The 27433-nt window shown below is 40.0% G+C and overlaps 1 protein-coding gene across 3 annotated transcripts in view; it reads left to right on the top strand.

Annotated features, from left to right (window-relative positions):
• Positions 1 to 27433, top strand: part of DPP6 (dipeptidyl peptidase like 6) — a 529059-nt gene that overhangs the window by 392411 nt on the left and 109215 nt on the right. For all 3 annotated transcript variants that reach the window (XM_056485082.1, XM_056485079.1, XM_056485080.1), the window contains exons 4-6: positions 2875 to 2969; positions 5980 to 6054; positions 25131 to 25183. In XM_056485082.1, coding sequence (XP_056341057.1) covers positions 2875 to 2969; positions 5980 to 6054; positions 25131 to 25183 — 223 coding nt within the window. The remainder of the gene's footprint in view (positions 1 to 2874; positions 2970 to 5979; positions 6055 to 25130; positions 25184 to 27433) is intronic.

Raw genomic sequence — 27433 nt, 5'->3', positions numbered from 1 at the left:
TTATCTCCTACTTGCAACCATGGAGCAGCTTTTATGTAATCTTGGAGTTTCATAGTTTATTAAAATGTTATGGGATTTTTTGGAGCATAAGGAGCAATAAAATTTGGTAGCAATGTCCTTATGGGCAGTACTGTGACTTCCATCAGTTTCTGCAAGAAACAGCTTCACAGACTCATTAGATTTATAAGCTACTTTACCTGTGTTCTGAACTTGGAGCTGAATTTCATTGCTTTTTTTTTTTTTGTTTTTGGTTTTTTTTTTTTTTTTTTTTTTTTTCTGTAATTAGAAGATATCCTGAGAGCCTTACAATTATCCAAACGTTTTGCTGGCCATATAAAAAACATGATATTTGTGTCTGGAACTTGGGTAGATGGAAAACATTCTGTGTTGTTGACAGAGGGTGATTATTAAGGCAGTAATATTTTTCAGCATGTCTGATGATTAGATAATAGTCTGTCTCTCAGTTTAGTTTTTCCTGATATTTCTGGAATGTCTGAAATAATTTTTTGAAAATAAAAATTTATGCATACTTTCCTCTTATAACAAATAACACTTCAGTCTTTGTGGCCTGATTATATAAATACCAGGTTTTTACAAAGCATTAAATCTTTTATTGCCTTACTTCCTAAATTGTTGGCATAAACACTTTTCTTAAGGATTTAGACACAGAAGCTGGAAGTTAGAGGTGCAAATAAGTTGCTGCTGGATCAGTCCCCAGGGATTGTCTCCTCTGGCTTATGGCCCAGGACAAGGGCAAATACTTAGGGAAGATTCTAAAAAGAAGGCAAATTTATTTCTTTTAAAAAGAAGGCAAATACTTAGAGAAGATTTAAAAAGAAGGCAAAGTTGAGGGTTTGGGATATTCCTTCAGTCCCTCACAATGGCTGGCTCATGGGCTTCCTGAAAAGCATTCCCCTTCAAGACATACAATCCTTGATGGATTTTTCTTCCATTTTTCTAATTGTAGTTTGGATCCACCTGCAGCCCTGGCACCTGTTTTGTTCTGGGACTGTGACTTCCACAGTTTGTTTGCCTTGAGCATGAAGAAATAATCCCTTTTATTTGTGTTGAACCTGACACTGACTGGTGTCATCTGGTGCCTTCCAGTATTTATTTTGGAAAAGGCAGGGAATAAGCATCCCTTGTTTATCTTCTCCACACTGCTGATTACTTTTCTGACTTCTGTCACAGCTCTGTTCAATCAGTTCTTTCTCAAATTTAAGTTTCTTAGTTTGTTCAGTCATAAACTGCATGAAGGAATACTTTAAAAATAAATGCAAGTCAATCTAATTCAGATGCTTTTTTTTTTAATCTAAGACAGAAGTTGCTGATAAAATTTATTCCATAGTTTAAAAAAAATGTTATGCTTTTAGAACTTTGCCTGTGGGTCTGAAGGGCTGCTGCTCTGATTTGGACTCTGAGAATTTTAAAGTCTCTAAAACCTTGTGGTTTGAGGGGATCAACTGTATTGCAACAACCATTTGCTCTTACAGAATCTGATTCATCCCAATCCCAGAAAAGATTTCTCCTTCTTCTTCCACTTATGTGTAAATCTGTGATATGGGAGGGGGAGATTTTTTATTGACAGCAATAAGTAGAGGGTAGAAGCTTTTCATCTACACCTTCAGAGCATTTTATAAAGCTGGTTAGTGGCTGTGATGAGGATTATCAACACCAGGTTGGAAATAAAAGACTGGAACATGGACAAAGAGTATGCTGGGTCTGTACATGGAAGTTTTGAAAGAACCAGGTCTCAAAACCCAGTGTTGCCTTTAGCAGGTCACCCCAGCAGGGCAGTGCACACCTGTGTATTTACAGGTTTGTGCTTGAACATAGCCTAGAGGATTTAAACTCACCTTTGACTCACTCCAGGGCAGCCCATGGATAATGTTACACCACCCACATGTCCCTAGCCCTTGTTGCATCCTGGGGTAGGTGATGAGGAATTGTTTCCCTAGCTGAAACTGGAGGCAGAGCTTTAATCCATCAGTTCTCAGTCTCAGTTTAGCCAAGCTGCAAAAAAACCATAACCCTAGTCCTGTGCCAAGAAAAACTGATGATTCCTTTAAATGGCAGAGTGCTTGGGACTTTTGTTTTATGTTTTATCTGCAGGGCAGTGCATGTAAGCACTGATCAGACTTGAACTTCAGTTTATGACATCCCTTTATTGTTGTAATTTTTTTCATCCTAAACTTTTGACCTGCTACCTAACCCTCATTTGGAGTCCCTTTCCTATTTCAGCCCCAGCCTTTCTGTCAGGCAGGTTGAGTGCTTTGAGGGTGCTGGACACTGTCTCCAGTATTTTTGTCCTTGTCCACTTGTCTTGAGAGCTGGAACAGTCCCAAAGTGCACAGAGACAAGCTGCTTTGCCTTGTTTCATGTGGAAATGGGGATTTCTCTGCATGTTTCTCCTTCTGGTATGAGTCTGCAGAACAAATGTCAGAGTTGGAGCACAATATTAGGTTCCAGAATCTGCTTAGTTAGAGGGTCATTTGCCTTTCACTTTCAGAGACTTTCCAGGCTTGTTAAACTCCTACAGAGACTGTGGAACTTGGAAACCTTTAATCATAAAGAATGGGGTTTTTTGACCTTTTTTTCTGCACTAACTATATAGCAAGCTGTGTATGTACATTGAAAACAGGTCACTCTTGCATTCATCTAAGGGAAGTGTGGCACAACAAACGTGACAAACACTGACCACATTGTTTCATGGCTGTCCTCAAAGCCACTTTCAGCAGTGGCTGTGTTAAAAAACGAGCTGTGTTCTTCAGAAAGAAGTTCCCAGCAGTACTTTTGGTTTAAGTCCATAATTAGGTTCCACACAAATAGACAATTTCAGATTTCCTTAATGACCTTTTGTTTTCCTCCTTGCAGATAATGAATTCATTTATAGAAACCAGAATGGCACAGTGATTCTGAGGAATGTCGAAACCAACACTTCAACAATATTAATAGAAAACAAAAAAATTGTAAGTATTTTCTATGACAAGCAGCTGAATTTCACAGCTCTGTTGCAGCTGGATCAGTAAAGCAGAAAATGACTTGGGTTTCAACTTCATGTATTGTCAAGGAGAAGCAATTCACTGTAATACAATGGGCTATGCAGTGATGGATAATGTGAGATTGAACTCCAGCTTTTGTTATTATTCTGCAGCTCAGTTTCTCTCATACTTCTTGAAAGTATCATATAGAGATTTGCAGCTAGTCTTGCATATCATATATAATTGAAAGATGCATAATTCTCATCTCTGCATGCTTAATAAAAAGGACAATAGATATCATTTACTGTCTGTTGACATTCTCTACATTCCTCCAGGCAAATACTTCTTTTTAATTTGTGCATTTGCTGATTTTTCTTGCCTAATGGTTGAAATGCAACTTCAGTGTGTTTTATGAGTAGTGTTGAGGAATAGGAGTGGAGTTGTATCTGAGAGAAGACCTAAGAAATTGTTGTGGGAAGAAATTAGTAGGTGACTATGAAAATGAATGTAAAGAAAACAAAGTCACATCTGATACAGACTATTGCTTATAGTGATAAAAGTGTAGTAGATGAAACCAGCATTGTGGCAGAAGTTTGTACATCCATCATATTAATTATTTTTTAATGAGACAAAGAATTTATCACTAAATTATTATGTCAGGCCCCAAACTTAAACTTCACATGCTGCATTTAACCTTCATGCTGAGTCACATAAACAATCCCCTTTTACCAGAGTGTAACCCCTTTCTTTACAATTCTGAGGGCATGGGCTGCCTTCCTTTAATGTCAAGGTCTGCCAAAGTCAAATTACTTCAGTTTGGCTTCTGTTTATTCCACTTTTTAAAATTTTTGCCATTTGTAGGAAAAGCACAATGCTACAAGATAATCCTACATTTTCATGCCATTGCCACCCTACTGCCTGTTCTACCTGTGTTCCTCTGCCCTCTCAGTAAATACATCTGTATTTACATCTGTAAATACATGTCACCTCCACATTAATCCAGAAAGTTCCAGTGCAAGGGCTGCCTTTACACTTTACTCAGACACATTGTCTTTTTCCTCTTCCTTCCCAGCCCTGCTTTTGCTACTTGGTCATGTTTTCTCTTCCCCATTTTATTAACATAACAGTAAACAAAATCTGTCTTCATGCTGACCCTGCTGGTTCCCAGGCTCCCCCATCCTGATCTGCACTGGGTCATCAGCCCCTTAGAGAGGTGGTGGGTGCCTCTTCCCTGGAAATACTCAGGATCAGGTTGGATGGGACTCTGAGCAGCCTGGTCTGGGTGAAAATGTCCCTGCTCACTGCACCAAGGTGTCTTGGTTGGGGGACAGGTGTCTGCTAAGAAAATCAGGGGCGTCTCTTTGAAATGGAGAATGTAAACCCCTTCCCTCCGAATCATTATAATTTTGAAATTAAGGGGCTCTCAGGCAAAATTATGGGAATTAGGAATAACAGCTCTTTACTAGGAAAATTAAAATAGAAATGCAGTATTGCAAAGAACAATCCCAAAGCACTGCCAGAGTCAGAATCCAAGCTGACACCCGTCAGTCAGTCAGGGTGTTGGCACAGTCCCATTCAATGGTGGCTGCATCCTCCTGCAGTGGCAGATGTGGTTCAGCTGGAGCAGTGCTCCTGGAGAAGGTGCAGTTTTCTTCTGAAGGTGCAGGGATGATGTGGGAAGGTCTGGCTTTCCTCTGGAATCCAGTGGCAAGAAGGTATCTTGGTGTTCAAAATCTCAGTTTCTATCTGGGTAGGAAAGGCTTGGCTCCTCCCCTGGCTGGAGCATCTCCCAGTGGGATGATGGAATTTTATCAGTCATGCCCTGGGACTCAATGGGCCAGCAGCAGATGATATCTCCTGGAGGGAGGATGGGCTGTGGAAAAGATAAAGATGATTGCCCCAGCTGGTTTAAAGATGGCCCATTAGCAGATAATGTGTGCCAGGAGATCAGGGTCACTGCCCCACCTGGTTTCAGCAGATGGTGACAGAATACACACTTTTGGTCACATCCTGTATTGCAACCTAAGACAAGGGGGTTGGACTAAACAGCCTTTAAATGTCCCTTCCAGCCCAAATCATTCTGTGATGGTGTGACCTGTCCCCTCTGCTTCTGGCTGTCCCCACAGCACATCCATCCTCACTGGCCTTGGGGAGAACTCTCCCTAGTGGGGTGCTCTGTCTTTCCCCAGTTCCCCTTCTAATTTTGCTCTGTGGGACTCTCTCAAGGACTTACATCTCATTTGTTAGGTGAGAGGGTGAGATTTAAAAGCCAGTGGATGAGTGATGTGCTAGTGGCACCTCTCTTTGACCTTGGTGCCATCTATGCCAGAAATGCATTAAATTGAAACATATTGGGAAGGAGAAATGCCTTCACTACACAAATGAAAAGTGGAGCTGGAAAAAGGTAATTCCTGGCAAGTCTGAGATGCCCTGACATTTCTTCTTGTTAGCAAGATTTACGTGCTGATTTTTGCAGAACCCGGGTCAGGGTGCACTGGATCACTGCAGCATCCCAAAGACTTTTAACTGGGGAAAATGGAATAGTTTTCCTCTGGGTTATCTTAATTGAGGGATGTAGTGGTATCTCTATTACTAATTTGCTCCAGAAGCTATTTACAGTTTTTGATCTCCTGCACTGGCCAGTGAATACAGATAATGAGAGGGAATTAATAAATTACCATTTTTCAGAATTTTCTACTAACTACTGCCTACATTGCCACCTCACCAGCCACTGTTCAGTAAGATTGTAAGGAAAATTCTGGGGTTTTTTTTATATAGCTGCCTGCTCTGAGTCACAATTCATTTATTCTTTCTCTTATGGGTGCCCACATAACATTTCTGGTATTTAAAAAAAAAAAAAGAAAGATTTTCTATTTTTCAAAAAACGTAATTCTGGCAGTATTCTTCCTCCTTACAGAGATGATCATAACAATTAGTTCTAGGTGTCATTAGCTTGAAAACTGAAGAACATTTGTTTCAAACCTGTATTTATTTCCAGGTTTCCTTGAAGGCCATCCGGTACGAAGTGTCTCCTGACCGGGAATATGCTCTGTTTGCCTTCGATGTTGAACCTGTAAGTAAACAGATTTGTTTTCAAAATACACAGACAGTGGAAAACCTTATTTTTTTCCCCACTTTTATGCCAGCAAGATGATATTTTAAATTAATTGCTTCCTATGAAACAAAGCAAGAAAGCCCCTCACTTAGCAATTCTGAGAGCATGTCACACTGCCATCTAGTAGAGGAGAAAGGTATAAATTAGATCATAGAGGAAACACTGTCATTGCCAGGATTTTATAGCCTTTGGGAGAGAAATTGTAAGGACATGTCTTTGCTACTAGGATTTCTATTCCTCTTCTGTGATTTTTTTTTTCCACGGTGCCTTTTTCTGTCACCCTATAAATTTCTTCCCCAGAACAAAAAGCTACTGTCAGTGTCTCCCACAACTGAAATAATACATTAATTATGGTGTCACCATTCCCAGTGCTGCAGTTAGACTTGAGCTATCACTTTCATTATAAATCCTTTTCTTCAGAGGGTTAGGTATAAATCATTTGTAAAAAATCACCATTAGGTTGCTGCTAAGTTCTGGATTACAGCAATTTTTTTACCAAACTTCAAAATGGAAAAGTGTAATGAGTCATTTTTAAATGATGACCAAAGAATCAAACATGGGGGAAGCAATTCTTCTACATGAATAATATTTTTGTCTTTCTCAATTCTGTTGGTATAAGGCCTGAAATGTTTGAGTGATAGCTATGCTGTAATACTTGGATGAACTATAAGCCCCATATATTTTGTTTCCATAGTCTAGAATATCACCAATTCTTCAAAATGAAAATAATTAATTCTCTGACAGCTGTAATTACATTTCCATAATGTAAATAACATTTTGACTGCTAACCAAAGGAAATTTGTGGGTCCTTTAGATAGTGGAGGTTGTAGCTCTGTTGCTGATCTGATTTCTCTGCTATCATCTTTGGAGTTATTTCTGACTTAGTGCTATGAAAGTCAGAAGAAGCATGCCTGGTTTTAGAAGAAGGGAAAATAACTGTATCAGAAACTTTAGGAGTAATTCATAATTATTTTTCCTGGGAAATTACTGGTGGTGTGACTTCACTTACCTGAAGCTTGGCTGAGTTCTAGACAGAGATGGACAGGGAAGTGTTAAGTTAATTCTAACCATGGGAAAGACAGCCTAAGGGTCACTGAGCAAGCAAAGCCTTTCTCTCAAATTTCCCTGCCTTGTGAGCCAGAGATGTTGTGTAAAATTCAGCTCTTAATGGAAATCAGCCTTTGTCTGTGAAACCCTGTGCCAACTCTGCTCAGATGCACTGTGCAAGCTGGAAGAGCCCTGAGGAGGGAAGGCTTCCTCAGTTCCTCTGAGAATGGCAGAAAAATGCCTCTAATGACAAAATAATAAAATAAAATAAAATAAAATAAAATAAAATAAAATAAAATAAAATAAAATAAATAAAATAAAATAAAAAAATAAAAAAAAATAAAAAAAAACCTCAGAAACCCAAAGAAATACAAAACAAAACAATAAAAAAAAATCCAGAGAAAAAGTTTAATTTCTGAGAAACAGTAATGAGAAATTAACTTTTTCTCAACCTTTGTCCACTGAAAGGACTGCACACTCTGAAGATCTGAAAGAAGCAGAGTTAGGGGAGTTTTTATAGCCCAGATTTGTGCTCAGTCTGTGGAGGAGTGCTTGATGTGGGCAGTGTGGCAGGAGGGGCATGGGAATGGAAAGGGATGGGCTGGATGGACTGGGTGTGCTTCCTCTGCATCCTCCTCTGCATGTCAGTGCTTGCAGACCTGTGAGCCTGAGGTACAGGCAAAACACTGAATTTGTGGTTCTCAAGGAGAAGAGAGAGCAGCACACAGCCAGGTGCTGCCTGCATCACACCACATCTTTTCCTAGAAAGGAAACCCCAGGGTGGACAGCTAAAAACATGACCTTTGGGAACACTTCAGGATGTGTAAGACTGTAAGAGAACATTGCAAATTGTTCAGGTATTCCTACAGCAAGAGTTCCTGAAGCAAAATAGAACAAAACAAACCCCCTCTTTTATTCCTTTAAGATCCATGTTAATGGAAAAAAGGAATTTTGTTGGGTTTGTTTTGTTTTGTTTTTGGGGTTTGTTTTGTTCTGTTTTGAAGTGTGCTAATAGAGGGGTAGTTGGGTTCAGTCTTGGTTATTGCAGCCTTAAGCCATGATGGGTGGCTCTGTGTATTAAAATGGCAATAACTGTTAAATTACTTCTTCAGCTTTCTTCTCCCTTGGTATGCAGACTGTGGCTACAAATAATTGCATGTTAGTTGGCTCTTCACATTTTCTGCATTTCAAACTGTATTCTTTGACAAAATTTAAATTACACTGTTTTCTGCAACACAAGAAATTGATTAACAAAGCCTTGGGCAGTTGTCCTTGTTGCAAAGTCAAAAGGAAATTTCAGGAGATATATTGGCAGAGGACATGTCTTTAAAGTTTAATTCTACAATGTCAAAAAAGGAGCTCTTTGGAATTATTGCATACTTATTTTGTAGCCATCAGATTTTTTTTTTTTTTAATTTTCTTTTTGCATTTGAAAGTGTGATGTGCTACCTTTTAATTGTTTGTGAGTATAGATATTTTCATCATCTTTTTTTTTACACAGTACACTTGTGCTGCTTTTAAAATATGTGTATAATATTTTAATATGCATAGTATGAATTAATCATCTGTCTGATTTCTGAAATTAATGGATTCAGCCTCTATGTTTAATACCAGCCAGGAACAAACATCAAAATAGAAGAGCACAATGTGTCACTCCAATGAAGCAGAATGTTTTTTAAGAAAAGTGCCACAAAGTCATTTCCTTCCAGTAATAGCTGCTCTGTATTTTTCTATTTATTTGCACAGAAGCATCTCTGCTCAGTGTTGGTCTGGGTGACAGCACTGACTCCCACACTGGAATAACACAGCTCTGAACTGCCAGACACTTATTTTGCAAAGATACTGAGGCAGCTAATGTGTGTTTTCCTGTTGTATCACTTCATCATTTTAAAGGATAATGAATTAAAGCACGTTCCTTAAAATATATTTCTCCCAGGAAGCTTGGCAGACAGCTGTGAGGCTGGGGTGGCTACATAGGGGCTAGTCTGGCTGTCAGGTTTCATGGTAAATGCTTTTTTTGCAGTGCTTATATTTACAGAAGTTAAATCTTTCAGGCAGCAATATTCTGGGTAAGCCTTGTGCTAATAGGGAGCTTTTCTAACCTTGAACACTGAAGATTTGTTCTTTTTCTGAAAAGGTCACAGGAAAGGCACCAGGCTTCTTTGTCTTAAAATACTCCCACAGTTTTCCTGCTGTTTGTTTTTAGTTTCTTTACACCAAAACAAGGTGCAAGGTGAGGCTGAAGCAGCAGAGTGAAATTTCAGGGAAGCACTGTGGAATAACCACCTCCATAGAGAAACCTGGATTTCAAATCATCCTTCCCCAAAACAAGTGTGTGGGCTGTGATACAGGATTTAATGACCCCAAAACCTGTGGGCAGAGAGGGTTTGGCCACAGCAGCTCAGCGCAGGGGCTGCAGAGGCTCAGGGCTCTGCTGGTGCCAAGCCAAGGACACTGCCCAGCTCTGGCTCCACCAGCTCTGCTGGGCAAGCTCTGTGCTCCCTCCTGGGGACACACACGGGTCCTGGGGCTGGAACCACCCCTGTGAGTATCCCCAGTCTCCAAAAAGAGGTTCCTAAATAGCCAAGTGACAAAGCAACCCTTAAATCTTGTGAGTGAGGTAAGAGTAAAGACAATTAACTAAAGCTTGTGCAGCCTTCTGTGGCAGCCAGTTACCAGTGGAGTTTGTGTAATGGAATAAAAGAAACAGGAAATATGTGAGGAGAACAATTATTTTCTGGCGTGGCATAGTGAGATGTTAAATAGTGAATAGTTAATTGCCTTTATCAGGAATCACTGTTGCCACCATGCAAGAGAGGAAATAAAGCTGCCAAGATTCTTCTTAAAACTTTTGCTCTTTGTCTCCAGTTTCACCAGCCCAGTGCTGGCTGTTTGTGGTTGTGATTCTGCTTGTGCCAGTTAAGGGCAATTACACTTAGAAATCCTGGCTGATTATCATGGACCAAACTGCAAAGGCTTCTGAACAAAGTTAGAGCTGAGGCTTTGGCAGCTGATACAACAGATGCTGTTACCTATTTTGCAGTAAAAGAAATGCTCTTTTTTAATCCCAAAGACTGAAAAGAATTAATCATTGCTGTAATTAGAGCACACTCAATTATTATTTTGTAGCCTAGTTCATGTGGTGGGTTCAGTATTTCTGTTCTCCCTGCCTGTGTCTCTAACATTAGTGGTGGGACCAAAGAGAGCTCAGAAGGACCCAGACCAAATCTTAGACTTGGTATTTACAGTGTGAATGAAGCAAAAAAGCATTATTTATATAATATATAGAATGCATTTATAGAAAGCATAATTTATAGAATTTATTTATTCCTATTTTTGTTGTTAGTATTTTTTATTATTTTTCCAAGTCTGGTTATTATGTGGAATGAATAGATTTTGGGCTTATGGTCCAATTACAACCTCATACTAATTTAATTAGTTGTGTAAAATTTAAAATAACATAATGCTTGTTATTTCCAAAACACTAATGGGTATAAATATTAATGAATCCTCACAACATCCTTTTGAGCTAGGTGATAAACATTGTTATGACAAATACACCTCTGAAAATTGAACACTGTCATGACTATCATCAGTAATACTGCTCAGACTGTAGTCATGATATTTATTGCTTAATTGAAATGGATTTACCAGGCCTAGAAATAGGCTTACATAAATCTGTTTTCTTTCTATGGCAATAAATATATTTCAAATTTACTTTTTTCATTCTCACCTAATGTTGTTTTCAGGAACACTGAAAATGTTTAGTGATTTCATGATAAAGTGAGAACAGATAGAATATTTCTGCAGTAAAATAATGCTACCTGTTTTATTGATTGTTGCTTAATTTTTGGTGTTTGTTGTAAATTACTAGTTTTTGAGAGAGCCATTTGAGGTAAAAAGCTTATGTTTATGGTTTTTCATATCCTCTTTTTAATGTGAATACAGTTTTGAATCATTGTTGTTCATAAATCAGAAGGAATTCTTTCTCTGTTGGAAGGCTGCACAACATAAGGGCATTGTTCACTTATATCAAAGGCTGGTGGCTAAAATTAATTTTTCCAACATTTTCAAGCCTAAAGCACTGTAACTTCATATACTTGTGAGAAACAGTTACTGTTATTAGGATAAATAGTGAATTAGGTTAAAACACTTCCTAAATAAAGAGAATAAAAGGATTCAATCCAAATACTGTTTGTATTAGTTAAAATATTTCTGTTATTACATCTGTGCATGTGTGTATCTTCAGGCTGAGTATCTTCTCTTTTCTCAATTCACCAACTGTATGAATGTAGTTGTGAATGAAGAATGAGCTGGATGACCAAAGTCATTCAGTGTTTTTTTTAATGAGTGAAATTATTAGTTAATTAATTCAGGAAAGCAACACCTTCAGTTACTTCCCATAGAATAAATATTATTAATACCATTAATAATCTTTAGTATTTCAATAAAATGCTCACAGCTTCTGAAAATTGTACTTTTTATGTGTGTGCCTTTCAGTGAGGTTTTTCTGGGGCTTCAGGGCTGAAGGTGGGGAGAACTTTTCTTTCTCCTTCTTACAGATCCTCTTTTGAGTGACATTATTTTAACAGCCAGGATCAGCAGTGTGAATAACCTTGCTTGATAAGTGCTTTTTAACCCCTCTGAGGTAGAACATCAGTGCTCCAGCTGCATGTACATAACTAAAGCTGTGTGTCCTGAAGTGTTGCATTAACAAGAATGTGCTGAGAGTATAGAAGAGGTTAATTTTGTGGGAGAGAGTTTGGGTTTGAAGCTGAAGCAGCAGCTTTTGTTTGACAACACTTAAAGCCAATGTTTCCTTTTAAAAAGGGATTGTTGTGGTAATTTTTAATTATGAATCTGGTTTTTTCTGAAAGACAGCCTATCTTTTCCAATCTCAAACCCACTATGAACAAATTCCCTCATCTGCTGTTTTCAACAAGATAGACAAAATAGGATTTTCAAAGGCATCAGAGGAGGTTGATTCACAAACATTTCCTCACTTCAATTTGCTTTTCCGTCTGCCTGGGGGAGTCTGTCTAAGCCAGATCAGCTCTTCATGGTCACCTTTCCCTGAATAAACCAAAGCTGTGATACATGAAGCCCCAGCAGCTGGGGGGTTTTCAGTGAATCTCAGGGAGGCCGAAGTAGAATAACTCTGTCACATGTACCAACGTGCTGTCCTGTGCTGGTACCAGTAATTGTTCCAGGCTAATTAATATTTGATATCTGCAGTGGCACAGAGAGGGAAGTTTGCCACACAGCTCTCCAGGGATTCATGGCTTTTCAGAACTCTATTACAGAGCTGTGCAAACATTGCCCTCTCAGGTGTCCTCAGTCCTGCCTTCAGCAGCAGGGCCCTTCTGATGCCAAATATTCTCGGCTGCATATGCTTACAAAATTAAAAGTTCTTGCTACAGGAGAGTGGATATCCACTTTAATTGAGTAAACATGTTATCAAATGGTGAGAGTATTTGTTCTTCCTGCTCAGCAGTCAACACTCCACCAATTTCTGTCCCATTGTTTCTCTAGAATAGAAATTTTTGGACACAGTTACAGACCAGTGGAACAATAATTACTGACATGTTTAATCCTACAGTTTTCTTTTGAGGGAGAAACTACAGAAGCTAATTTCATGTTGCTAAATTTCAGGGCCAATTTTGGACTAACACAGAGGAAGAAAGCAGGTGAAACCTAGTCTTTATTTGGTTTGGAGGACTCTCCTTGTTCATTTGAAATCCTGACAAAGTTCCAGCAGAAACTCTGCTCCTTTATGTAGCCTGAATGGTTTTTTGTTTTTGACAGCAATTCTTCTGCTTTGGAACAGCTTGATTTAATGAGAGAAAAAATAGTTTTAACAAGAAGTTAGAGAGGGGTTAGGAACAAAACAAATATACTGTAGGGGCATTTTGGTAGTTAAGATCCTTCAGCCATGGGGCAATGAGTTAATATTTAAAATTAAGGGTCTGTCATTGTAACTCAGTAGGAACTGGAATAAAAAAAGAAGTGAAATGAAAAGCCACATCCCAAGTCTGCATACTTTGTCTTTGTTTTCCACTCCTAATAAAAGGGAAATGATAGGCACTGAGTGTCAGCAAGGAGGAGTGGCTGGGTGGGGGCTGCTCGTGTCTATTATCCATGGAAAATGCATTTGCACCCCTCAAATGCAAAGAATGGGCACCCTCCTCATCCTCAGCAGGTATTTTTGGAGTGGGATCATCTCAGCATTGGAGGAACCTGGTCTGGTAGAAGGTTTTCCTGCCCACAGCAGAGAGGTTGGAGCTGGATGATCTCCAAACTCAAACCACTCCATGATTTATCATTGGCAGCCACTGTGGTGACCTGCAGCTCTTTCCTGGGCCAGCAATGAAACCACACTGGATACCAGACTTTGGCTCTATTGGTTTGGGGGATGTTTCCAGGGGAGGTTTGTGCTCCTGAGACGATGGTCTGGGTGTGTTCATGAAGCACAGCATGATGTGTCTGCCGGGGCTGGGAGGCAAAGCTCAGCACAGCCTGCAGTGCTCCATCCCCTCATCCCAGATTTGCTGGTGCCTGCTCCCTACATTGCAATGGCTTTGGTAAAACCTGACCAAACCCCAATTTATTACCAAGTCTCCATTCTCTCCACTCCAGGGACTGTTTAGTCTGATCATTGCAACAAAGTGCATTAAAAACTTGAAATGCAGAGCATTAAAACCTGAGTCTGCTGACTTCAGCTGCTGGGCTTTAACTGCTTTCCTATTAAAAACAATGGCTTAAACCCTTGCTGTTCTCCTAATAATGCAGATAAATTGAATTAGAACTAAACCCAAAGCCTCCTGAATTGGGCTGGGAGACTTCAACAGAAATTGCACAAACATGACTGAGTGCAAAATTGTTTTTCAGGCTAAGTTGGACAGCCTTGCTTATGTAGCAAGGCCAATAAACTGTATCCTGCATTTATTCACAGGCACAGATACACATCAGCAAACTGAAAAGCAAATCCACAGTTCCAGAGAAGACTCGAGGAGCATCAAAACTCAGAAATAATTAGCCTGTCATGCAAAAGTACATAGGTGTGTTATGTACCAGTATCAGCTATCAGCAGTTTGCCTCTGGAAATATTTTCTTTAGTAAATGAGATTTTCATCAAGCAGGGAAGAAAAATAAAAAAGCCTCAAGGCAAAACACTATGATACAAAAATAACCAACTTCTTTGAGCTTGCATAAGGTTATATTTCTCATTCTGCTTCCTTTTTCTGAAGGAAAGGAAGAAGAATGAGAAATATAAGATGTATAGAGGAGCTAACTTGAGCAAACTAGTAGAGATTAATGTCCTAATAAGGTTCGCAAAATGTCTTAAAAATAAATTGCAATTTGTTTTTGAGTAAAACCTTCATTAGATAATGTACAAGTTTTCCTAGATAGTCAAATTCAGATGGACAGCAGTAAAATAATCAGTTTTCTTTCTTGCACCTGTATGGGATTCTATCCGAGTGAAACATGGGGTAACTTTGCTTTGTAAGGAACAAAATAAATACTAGTATGAAAATTATTGAAAAAATAAAATCTAACAAATAATTAGATTCCTTGCAACATAGAGAGATTTCAGAATTACATTAGAGATGGGTTCCTGCTTTTTAGCATAAATTTGCTTCCTAAGTTTTTAGGGGCAATGAGCATCCTGGTTTGTGCTGGATCATAATAAGTATAGGTGGTTATTTTAAAATGTTAAGGAAATGAATATATTAGGAATAGCATACAAAATGAGAAAACAACAGTGATTTTAAAAGCTTCAGAAAGCAAAACTAGAAATAATTTAATTTTGGTGTCTCTGCAGAAATATATGAAGCAGTCCATAATCTAATTCTTCTGATTTCCAGTCCTTTTAATTTTTAAATCACTGAAATAGTAAAATAATATATATTTAGTGCCCTCTTCTGGAAAAACAGCTCTTGCTATGCAGGCACCCCAATGAAGTTCCTGTACTCAGAAATGCAAATCTTCTGACATAAATGTTCTCCTCTTCAGCCAAGTTACATGCCTAAATCCAAGGAGTGTGTGGCTCTCTGTATTTACCCTGAACAAATGCCTTTTATCTCTTTAACTGCCTGCAGAACTCTGCTTTTACCAGCTTGATGTTAAAACCAATAATTAAAGTTCCTCCTTGGGCAGCTAATGACCCAGATTTGAAAATGGAATCTTCTCTTCTTTTTTCTTCTATTCTCTGCTCAAAAGAAGCTCTTTCTTGAAAAGGGAGAGGAATCATTGGGCTTTAGTCTTGTCTTTAATGCATGAGTCCTCATATTTGTGTGCAGGAGTGGGAGAGCTGCTGGCAGTGCTGTGCAGGGCTCTGCAGCAGGCAAGGAGCAGGGCAGGTTCTGTGCTCCTGTCCCTTTGCTCTCCCCCTGCTCATCATCACCACAGACCATTTACCCCATGGAAATTGCCCACAGCATCACAGAGATTACACATGCAATGTCTTCTGCCTTCTGTGTGATTTCAGTTTGTTTTATTTATGTCAGAATATAGATTTGTCCCCTCCAGTGACTTAGAGCTGTGTGTTCATTGAGATACAGCTCTGAGTCTTCTGATCTCACATGGAACTGGAAAATGAATCTTTCACTGAATGGGGAGAGAAGTTTTGACCAAGGTTCCTTGCATACATCTGAATATTTTCATTTCCTTCACATCACAACATTTTAAACTCTTGCTCTCTAATGCTTTCTGATGGGCTCACCTTTCTTGTTTCACATTCTTTTCTTTGAGTCTTCTAAAAGTGCCCTGAGCCTAGGACCAACTTTAAAAGTTTCAATGCCAATGCTAACTCCTTTGTAGTATTCACATTTTCAGCTGCTACAGTAGAAAAAGTAATTTTTACATGCTAAGAGTAAATTGTAATAGAAAAAAACATATGCTGTGGTTCTGTAGTTGTTAATTTCTCTAAAGTGTATTATTTAAAAATGAATAAATTAATTAGATATACTAAGTATTCAGCACATTTTCATGTCTTGGTTCTCACAAAATTGCTACAAAGCTTTACCATTTGCATTGTAAACTTCACAAAAAAAGAGGCTTTTAGCATGTTTCTACAGTCAGTGTCCACACAGCTCAAGAAACGTTTCTTTGAAAGAAGGCATTCTCTAGTGTTTCATTAAAAGCTGTATTAAACATTGATTTCTCAGGCTGTCCTTCAGCCCTCAGACTTGAAACAAAGACAGTGAAGGTGAGAGTCAGTGGAGTGAACGTGGGTGTGAGCCCAGTAAACTCCCACTCCACCAGCCACCCCAGTGCCCCTATAAACCATATAATTCAGGGTGCCATTCTAAAGCTAAAATAAACACCAAATGCTGCTGAGAGGAATCATACCCCACACAAGCTTTTGGCACCATTGTCTGGGAAAAGGGAGCTGCTGCCTGGGTTTGTAGGTGCAAAAAGGGTAAATGCTTTAGAGAGTGACTGCAGAGGTCATGGCAGGGACATCCCTCAAGGCAGACAGCTGCACAGTGCAAGAGCCTGGGAAAGTGTTTTGGGAAAGGATGTCTGTAAATCAGATAACTCCTGTCTGAACTGGCTTTGGGCTTCTGAGCCAAGGTCTGGCCCAACACAGTGATTATTATGATCTCAAATATTCCTAGAGAGTCATGGCTGTGGGTTTCTGTGGGTGTGTTTGTATGGGTCTGAAGGTGCTCTGTGTTTCCTGGATTTGGGATAATTGCTATGTCCTTCTAAAACTTTTATTTGGCCTCAGGCTACTTTTGTACTCATAATACATAATAACGTTTGTTCATCTTTTACTTCTTTTCCTTTGCTATATTGTTTGGTGTGTTAGAATCACAACTACCTACTAGATAATTTCATTCTCATTTCCAAGTTTCTGATCAGAGGATGGGAGGGGAAACCTGGGAGTTTACATCTGTGCTGTGAATATTGATAAAAGTTTAAAAATATCAACAAAAGATGTGTTCATTATTGATAATCCTCATTCATAATTCCTTGTAACATCACTGAGGTTACTTGTTGAGCATCAGCAAGTGCACAAAGGCTGGTGCAAAAATCCTACAGGGTGCTTTGCAGCTCCCATTTTATTTAGCAGATAAAAATGGAGCAGTTGTCCTTTAAGCCAGTGTGTGCAAGGGCTTTGTGGTGCCAGGGAAGCCTGTGAGGGGCAGGTGGCTCGGGAGCAGAAGGAGGTTTTTGTAATTGCTTGGCAGGGCAGAGCTGTGTGAGAGTGCAGCAGCAGTTGGCAGATTGGATTAACACTCTCTGAGGGGTGAGAGCTGGCACACGGGCTGGATGTTAATACCTGCAGCCCCAGTTGCTTCTGGAGCTGCATTAGTAACAAAAAGAGCATCCACCCCACTCTGCTGATGTCACACAGTCATAAATCCTCAAGCCAGCCTTGAAATTCCCTCCTGGCCTTGTCAGCAGTATCAGGCTCTCAAAAATGTAATTTGAAAGCTAATCTTTTAATAAAGAATTATTATCATGAAACAACTGAGATAGATAATCAGTTTGTGGAGGGTGAATTAGCAGCATTCTCTTGCAGCACGGCAGTCCATCCATTACTGGGGAGGATGTTGCCATCACACTTTATTTACAGTTGTTTTGAAAACTTGAGATGAGATTATTTGCAAAGGAAGAACTCCTAGGCTTTGATGTTTCAGAGACCTTTGGCTTGGTGCTTGGAAAATCAGCTTCTAATCCCAGCAGAGATTCTGTATGTTTGTGGGAGAGATTTACATATTAACCATGCATGCTGCCCGTGGTGCATGGCCCTGCCACAATCAGCTTCAGCTTGTGTTATAAATGCTTCCAAATGCATGTCCCCATGGCAGGAATGTGCTGTCCCTCCCTGATGTCACCTTCATGTGAGATTGTTCTCCAAGGAAGCCTCTCTGGTGTGGGTGGAAGGGCACTCACAGCTCTGCATGGTTGGTTGTCCTTTAAACAAAAAGGACAATGATTTAATTTTCAGCCTTAAGAAATAAAATTGTGAAAAGATTTGCAAAATAGAGACATATCTTGGTGATCCAATGCCTCTTATATTATTTCCTTCTTCCAAATCAAAAAAAGTTTCTTCCTGGCTCTGGAGACACCCAGCTGCTGATTTCCTGGCACTGGGTATGAGTGGAGCAGCTCCTGTCCCTCCCTGCTGTGATGGAGATGAGGCACAGACAGGTTGGTGTTGGCTGTGTCACCCCACCAGGCACAGGTACCCTGCTGGGTCAGGATCCTTCCCTCCTCTTTACAAGAAAAAGCCTCAACAACTCTAACACATGCATTCCCCAAGCCTATATCTTCCTCCTTTTGCACAAATGTTAAATTGATTCCTCTGGAATACAGAGATGATTATAGCACAGGCAACCAGTTGCCAAATTCTCTGTATGTTGATTGATTCAGAGACCCCCTTCTTCTCATCACCTTTCTTGCTCAAGCCCATTTGCCCCTCCTGAGCTCCCAGCCTGTCCTGGAGTGTCCCAGCAGTGCCAGAGTGCCCTTTCTGTGCTGTGAGCACATCACACTTGTGGCTGATCAGCTGGATGTGGCACAGTGGGTAGGAGCATCCCAAATCAGGTGCTTGATGACAGCTGTGGGTTATTGGCTGCCAGCTGAAGCAATGCTCAGGAAATGCTCGTTGATAGCATTTCATTATGGGTTTTCTAATTTATTAGGAGCAGGAAGAGAAATGGGCAGAGTTCCTTAGAGGGCTGTGCAAGCAGGTTGACACACAGTATGAGACTGCACTGGAGGGGCATTAGTGGAGAAGTGATAAAGTACAAAGGGATAATTCAATGCAGGGACAAAAGAGAATATGTTGTCTCAGAAGAAAGCAAAATAGGTCAGTATCACAATGAATCTGAAAGGTGAGAATGTTGAAGACACCTCAAATTATTTGGCTTTATTGATTTGTTTTGTTCTTGCAAGCAATCGAGATTCAGTGAGTGCAGGGTACAAAATACCAGTATGGATTTCGGTAGTTTTTCTTTTTTTTATTGCAGTGACACAAAAGGAAAAGACAGCATGATGTTTCTGAGAGAATCTAATTCCAAGCTGGTTACTATGGAGTGCCCATTAGCAATAAAATAAAATCCTTTGCAAAAATAGTTGGGCTGAGGAGAGCACTGCTGACCATTCTGCCTCCACTGAGGGAAAAAATGAAAAGACCATTAACCAGCCATGCCTCAGCCAGAGGTAACCCCTTGTGCTCTAAATCACAAATAGAGGGGAGAATGAAAGTACAAAAATTGAGCAAAACATTAGACAGGAGTTGGTGGTCAGGCACAGGAATGGAGTTTTTATCCCTTTGGAGGGCCAGTTCAACATGTAAAAGCAAAAGAATGGTTCAATGAAACAGTGTCATAAAGAATTTTGATCAAGGCAAATGATGTTGACACATTAAGTGAAAATTCAGTTTTTAATGTTGACTTTCATGAAAGATACAGAATATTCTGCAAACAGGTACAGCAACCTGCTTTAATCCTCCATGGACTACCATGGCAGATTATGGCAGTGAGGTCTTTTCAGCCAAATAATTACCTTTTCTCTCCTTGTCTGAACAAGAGTTACCCTGTGAAGTGAACATCAAATTTCCTTATTGGTGACTGACCAATAGAAGAATCCAAGTGACAGGGTGGCATCCTTTACACCCATGGTATGCCATGTAGGAGAAGGAAACACAACCTCTGGCTAATATTTGCTTGGTATTTTCCTCCTGAGCTTGTTTTTCCCTCCCTTTCATGCCATTGTGAGAAAACAAGGTACAAAATGCATGAGCTATTTGCCAATGCACAGCAGCAGCCTTCCTGCATTCTACTTTATTCTCTTTTCCCTGTTAATCTGTCAGCTGCAGAGCCTGGTTAAATATCACAGATACTAAAGGTCAAATGGCAAATCATCTTTTACCTGCATATTTTGCATCACAGTGGTAGTTACTGTTTAAGGGCTCAAAGACCATTTTAAAAGGTGGAATATGTAATTATGTCAAATGTTTGGGATTATTCAATTGGTTTGACATTCATATGTGCATTTGGGGATTTGTCTGCTCATAGCATAAGTAGGAAAATGGGCTGCATAATCTATTTCCAGCAAATGTCTTTTTAGAGACTTTTTGTGGGAAACCCTTTTAATGGATCTGCCAGTTCCTGTTTCACCAGCCACTTGTGATATATTTTTACTGTCTTACTACACAGTGTAAAAGCAGATGCATTCTCCAGACAACTGAGGTCTGTTAAGAACCCTGAGGGATCTATTATTTGTTGATATACTTTATTGTTACAGAATAAAAAATGAATCATTTTGCCCAGATAAATCCTGAGTGCTTTATGATTAATTACATTTAAAATATATTCTTGCTATTTTCAGGCTTTAGCAAACTGTTGAACACTTTTCTTTCTGATGACTATTAGTGTGTTCATTTTTATTTGGGAGAGCTGGGGTGGCTTTTTGGATTAAAAGTCTAATTCCTAAAAAAGAAAGACACTAAACACTGGAAATTTTGTATTTAGCACTTCTGCTGTGCCCTGTACTGGTCTCTTGTGAGCTCTAAGTTTTATGGGATTTTTTGTGAGTTTTCTGGGTAATTCTTTAATGTAAATAACACTACTGTACAAAGGGCCAGGTGGTTCTATGGAGCCATTTAGAAAATGGATGCAAAGCATGCTGTATTCCTGTATTTATCAAGTAAGTAACAATCATGAGCTCATGGCAGCCAGTCCACCTGGGTTTAATCCCAGATCCATGAGCTGTTTTATGTGCTGGGTGGAAAGACTCTAAATCAGCTCTATTGGTAGAAAAGCCTGTGGAAGATGAATGGATTGGGCTGATTTGGGGAGCCTTCTTCCTTTTTCCTCCCTTTCTTTGTTTGTAAAACTCCTGGAAATGAGGCGTCCCTTTTTTGTATTGGTTCAGCACCTTGTCATGCAAACATTAAAGAAAGCCTTCCATAAATCCTGATTATTGCTGGTACTGGCCTGGCATCAGCCCACAAAGTGAGACAGAAAGCAACAGACAGAGGAGATGGAAGTGTAAACTAAACTTTATTATTTTTCAGATGCTTGTGATAAACCCTCAGCAGGCAGTGCAATCTTTCATACCAGCCACAGTGTGCTGAAAACTCATTTCACAAGTTCCTTAGATATGTGTCTCATATTTCTGCAGTTACTCTGGGGCAAAAACAAGAGCCATGGATTCTAATTTAAAGTATAGGAAGAGCCACAATGAATAAATGAGTCCACTATGCTTAAATAGCATTTAGTTTCTATTTCAGTAAGCTCTGCTGGACAAGGACCTGCAGGACACTTGTTGATATACTTTATTGTTATAGAATAAAAAGCTGTAGGATGCAGCCCTTAAACAAGTGCTTCCAAGCAGACATTACCTTCACACCATACTTTGCTCTGCAGTGACAGGGCACAGAAATTGCTTCTTCCATTTTGCTTCTTTGGAATCACAAATTCCCTGTTCCTTTGGAATCTGGTGGCGTGGGAGAGGCAGATGCCCTTCTCTGCTGCTCCTTGTGCTGCAGTTTCCATTTCTGCTGTCATCTGGCCAGGTCCAGGTTTGTTCTGTGGGTTGCACAAAACGAGGTCAGTGGCTCCACAACAAGGTGTTGTCACAAATAATCAGCCCTGCCTTCTTCTGAATTTCAGAGAGATAATTGCCTTTCCAAGGCTTCAATGGAACAGACAGATCTGTCTCTCAGTCCCTTTATGATTTCAGTGTAAACATGCAGAGTTGCAGAGCATAATTTAGATTGAAAGTAAACAAGATCTGTGCTGTGACCTGGGATGAGAAGCCCAGTGGGAGAGTGTTTCTGGCCCAATGGTTTTGTCATAATGGCTTTTACAGCACTTGCTGGTGACAGCTGGCATGGGAGTTTCTGTGACCTGATTGTGGTGACACCCAGAGCCCTTCAAAGCACCCTCAGACCTGTTCTGACTTATGTTGGTGGGATGGCTTGACACACTGAGTCTGCAGAGCAAAACAATTGCCTAAACCTCTGCCACCCCCAAAATATTCATCTCTGCTGAGAGGAGCTGAGAGTAATGCTTCTGGAACCCAGCTAAAAATCAGGGCTGACAGCATCAAATCAGCCAATGGCTTTTACCACATGCCTTGATAGAAAAGGGAACACAAAATTTTTACACCTATTTTTGTTGGCCAAGCCTCAGAAACATACAGGAGTCATGAAGTGAATACTAACTTTTAACTAGTTAATGGAGCTAATGGATTAGCTTTGCATTCTCTGAGGCTTAGTTTGGATTTTAGAAGAATGCTCATCTCTTCACTGCACTTATCCCTGCTGTGGGGTTTTCCTACTGCTAAGTGAATAGCCAAATTCATCCTGACCCCAGCCAAAATTTAGTAGAGATATTAAGTAAACATAGCCATCCTCTCAAAATGTCCCATTAACTTCATTTGGTTTGCATATCTAAGAGGAAAGCCACCATTTAATTTCTCAGAAAGACATAAAGTGATTTTTCTCTTGGATTCTTGTCTGCTTAGCATTTTCCAAATAGGTTTGAAATAGTTGGGCTGAGAGAGATTTTTGAGCTGCATGTGCTTGTGTTCTTAACAACATTAATATTAACAATAAATGTCTGCTCCTGAAATCTTTGCTCATGCAAGTAGCTCTTTTTTACATAAACAAACCTATGCATTGTGAGGATTTATCTGAGAAAATTTTGCTCCTGTGAGTGAACTCTGCCAGCTGCAAGCCTTTGAAGTCTTCATACTGTAGCACAGCTGATGTGAGATGTTTTAGAGTCTGGCCAAAGACCCAAGATGATGACAAATGACACTCAGAAAATAAAAGAGCTCTTTGAGTCTCCTGCAACTTTTGTTTTCCTCAGTCCTAAGCTCTCTCAGCAAAGAAAATGTTTTGCCTCAGTCTCCATTATTGCCTCTAAGGCAGCTCTGAACTCTCTAACAGGGCTGTAGGACTCTGTACCACAAGCAAGAACATCCTTTGAACATCCTGTTCAAAACTTCCCTGGCTGTTTCTTTTCCCTCCAGCCTGCCACATTTTTTTATTTTCGCCTGAAGACATCTGTTCATACTCATTTTGGGGGGCTTATATCTCTGTTATCTGCCAACACAGCATGGTTTATAACCTTGAACAACTGTCCCAAATCAGAATTTATAAATCTACATCATTTTCTCCAGCCTACTGCCAGGATATTGGAAGACAAAAGTGTCTCAGTATTTAATGACAATGTATTGCCAGGTTTTTCAGATCTGTAGGCAGATTCAGCCTTGCAGTGCTTTTTCTTTAAGGAATTGTATTAGGTTTAGGACTTCATCAAAGCTGGAATAAACTCTAAGACTGCATGCATCATCCAGGTCTCAGGTATCAACATCAGAAGATTCAAGAGCTCTTTGGTATGATTGGGTGAGGATGAGAAAATGGTAATTTGTTTGACATCATCTGACACAGGTGGATCTAAAAAGGACACTTGTACTAAAATAAATGCTGGCATGTGGTGAATTCACTTGTCTTCCAATAAATTCCCTGATACCAACACACCAGAGAATCACCTTGCTTGAAGAGTCCTTATGGATCTGCCTGAAAGGAGAGAGGATGTGGGGATGTGACCTCATGATGTCCTTGTAATGCAGGGAGTGAATTGCACAGGGAAGAAGAAATCACATCAATCCAGAATCAGTCTCTGCAATTCACAGGTAGAAATCCAGTGCTTTCACCTCTGTGCCTGTTCTTCAGGGAGCTCATGTAAGGATTCAGTGCTTGGTTTCAAATTGTAATAGAGAAGTTTGATTTGATATTTGCAGGATGTTGTTCCTGATGTTTATTGGTGTGCCTCATGTTTATCTGCCTCTTCACCCAGACCCCAGAAACTGCAGGTTTGCCCTCCAGAGTGGCAGGAGTGAGTCCTGCTTACCTGTGGTACCAGTGATGTCCTTGGCATGGCCCCTGCTGGGGCTGGCAGGACCATCCAGGACATCTCATGGTTTTTTGGCACAAGCATAAAAAAAATTACTTGTACAAAAACAGAATAGCCTAGGAAAAAATAATTTTGATCAAACTTGCTTGGCGAAGCAAATATTTGATTTCTCCTTTGTCCTCTGGGACAGGGTGCTTTCTGAGAGCTGCTGGACAGTAAAAATGGTTTAAAGATTTAAGTAGAAGCCAAATGAAATGATTGCTAGGAGATTTATTTGTTTAGTTGCATATAGCAACAGGACAGAATTTCAAAAAGTGACGCCCTGTATAAATTTGTATAAAATGATTCATATTTAGACCTTTCACACTGGTGTCCTGACTCCTGATCAGAAAGGGATTGCTGTCACCAGTGGAAAATCACCACCTCTTAAATCACTGGTATTGACTCTGGTGTTGTTATTTACTAGTTAGAAGATGAGAAATAAACTGTGTCCCTGTGAGCAGAGCTGCTGTGCAAGCTGGCCAGCTCCTCCCCAAGGCCACAGAGCACAGATTGATAGGAAGATGCAGCTTAGCAGGTCATGGAAACATGAGGTCAACTTTATGCCTTGACTCAATACAGTTTTATTTCCTGACTGACAGGGGCCTGACAACCTGCTCTGATATCACCAGCATTTATGTGGAAATAAAGAAAAAAAAAAAAAAACAAACAAAAAAAACATGCCTTGTGTCTAGTTCTAATGATGGAGACTGTCTCCAGCTGACCAAGGTGTCCTCATTAATGGCTGTTCTATATTTAGCCTTTGCAGAGCCCTGTGCCCCCAGTTTAATCACAGACCTGGTAGCCATGGCAACCCCACCGAGCATCTGGGTGTGTGCAATCTGCCAAACACCGAAATAAAGAGCAGGATGAAGAGCACACAACAGCTTTAAGTGGATTAATGCATTGTTCTTTTCTACTACAGAGTTTGAAGTGTTTAGAAGAGCTTCTCAGCCACAAATGCTAGACTATTTTTGCAAAATAAAACCAGCCCTATTAACACAGGTGACAGTTGCTAATCTTTTTTTTTTTTGTTGTCTTTTTCTTAATTTTGTTTTGCAGGTGTATCAGCATTCATATACAGCATATTATGTCCTCAGCAAAATACCTCATGGGTAAGCAATTTTTCAATGTCTTCATTTTAAAAAATCAGCCATTAAGAATCCTGCAAAATGATGTGTATTGTGACAAATGGTTTCCTGTGACAGCCCTTTGCAATGGCCTGGCTTTCAGCTGCAGCATCCACTGAGCTGTGTGCTGAGCAAATGATCAGGTCTGGAAACAGAAGTGCTCAGCTTCCCCTACATGGATTCCATATTCCAGATTTCAGGGTTTTGCCCAGAATATGGATGTGTTGTCTGGCTGAGAGGCATGGCTGGCCCCTCACCAGAGCCCTGGAGAGGAGCAGGCTCTGGGGACCCCTGAGTGCAGCCTGAAGTGATGGAGAGGGACTTTCTGCAAGGGCATGGAGCGTTAGAACAAGGCTTCACACTGAAAAAGGGCAGCTTTAGATTGGATATTGGGAATAAATTCTTTGCTCTGAGTGTTGAGCAGCCTGGCACAGGCTGCCCAGAGGAGCTGTGGCTGCCCCATCCCTGGGAGTGTTCAAAGGGGGATTTGGGTCTGCTGGAAGGGACAGGGGGCTGGAACTTGATAACTTTAAGGTCCCTTCCAGCCCAAACCATTTTATCATTCTATGATTCTTTAGCTTTGATTAGTTATAGGTGTTTTTTTAAATACCCCTTTTTACTCTTTGTGGTGCCTGTGGTTCCAACTCCATCAACCAACCACTCATCACCTGCCTTGTTTCTTTAGAATTTCTCTCAGTGTCTACCTTCTTCTCCCTTAAAAAATATGATCTTTTCCTATATGCAATCCAGCTGGCCAGGAATGGGATGCCACCATACCAGAGTCACATATGCTGGACAGGAGCATTTCAGGGTGACATTTCCATAGCACCAATGGAACTGCATAACTTACACAGCAAAATTCCTCAATCCATTGTTACTAAATATGAAACCAAAAGCCAGGAAGCTGCTGCCAGGTTGTGTTTTTTAAGTATCTTACAGGTGATAACTGTCCAGAAATGATAGAGGGACAATGTAGTTGTGCTCTGCCATTTCTGTACTGCACTGCACTCTAAATACTTGCCAAGGTTCTCCTAGTTGCCATTACTATACATTATGGCTAAACAGACAGTAGGTGTTTTGGATCTTTGAAATAGCTGGCAAAACATGCAAGATTTAAAAAACTTTCTGATTTGTGTGCAGGGTGATTATAGGATCACCAGGTAACTCAGACTGGAAACACTCTCCCAAGGTCCATCCTCCTGCTCAAACCAGGTTGCTCAGAGGTTTATCCAGATGGATTTTAAAAACCTGCAGGGATGGGAATTTCACAATCCTATTTTTTTTTTTTTTTTTTTTTTTGGTACAGTAACCAGTGGGTTTAACAATGGAGAAGTACAGATATTAAGACATCTCTAATTTTTTCTGCATAAAAATTCTAGGTCCATTCAAGTGCTCCTCAAGGATTTGTCTCATAATACTAGTCCACACACATCCACACGCAAAACAACAACAACAAAAAAAAAAAAAAAAAAAAAAAAGGAGAAAACAAACAAACCAGCCCACAAAAAATCTGCAACCCAAAAAGCTCCTCAAAAAACAACAACAACAAGGGTAAAAATAACTTCTTTGTCTTATGCTTAGTGACAGACAAGCAATACTTTGTACAAAAAAAGTGGGTGCTAGAGACACATGATTTAAAATCTTTGAGCCCTGGAGCTTGTGCAGCCTGCCTCCCTCCAGCATCTTGTGATCCACTCACCACAAAAAGTCATGAGCTTGGTGTTAAATTGTTTCCATGTATGGTTGGAATGTGGAAATTAGGAGATTTCTCACCATCCACCCTGTTAAAGCTGCAGTGTCCATGTGACACTCCAGACTTCTTCAGTGTCTTCCCTGCCACAATCTGCTCTTTGCTTTTTCCTTGCTTTTCCTTTCCTTGTTTTTTTTTATTTTTTTTTGTTTTGGTTTTTTTTTTTGTTTTGTTTTGGTTTTGTGTTTTTTTGTTTTTTTTTTGGGGGGTGGTGTTTAAGTTTGTGTCTGTGTGTGATTTTTTTTGTTTGCTAGTTTGTTTTTGGTTTGGTTTTTTCCAGTTTGTTGAGGTTGGTAATGTTTTGGTTTGTGTTGGTTGGTTGGTAGGTCGGTTGGGCTGGGTTTTTTCCAATACTTTACTCAATTTGCTTGGTTTTTGAGCACTCCATCTTTCTGGCAATGTATCTGAGTAGTAGCTTGTGGGCTGAAAGTGTTCAGCAACAGGATGAAGACACAGCATGAGCACATAAGATTTGTGTCTGCAGC

The sequence above is a fragment of the Oenanthe melanoleuca genome, chromosome 2, assembly GCF_029582105.1.
Source record: "Oenanthe melanoleuca isolate GR-GAL-2019-014 chromosome 2, OMel1.0, whole genome shotgun sequence".
In the NCBI taxonomy this organism is placed as follows: Eukaryota; Metazoa; Chordata; class Aves; order Passeriformes; family Muscicapidae; genus Oenanthe; species Oenanthe melanoleuca.
The sequence above is the reverse complement of the archived record's forward strand: the minus strand, read 5'-3'. Positions and strand labels throughout refer to the sequence as shown.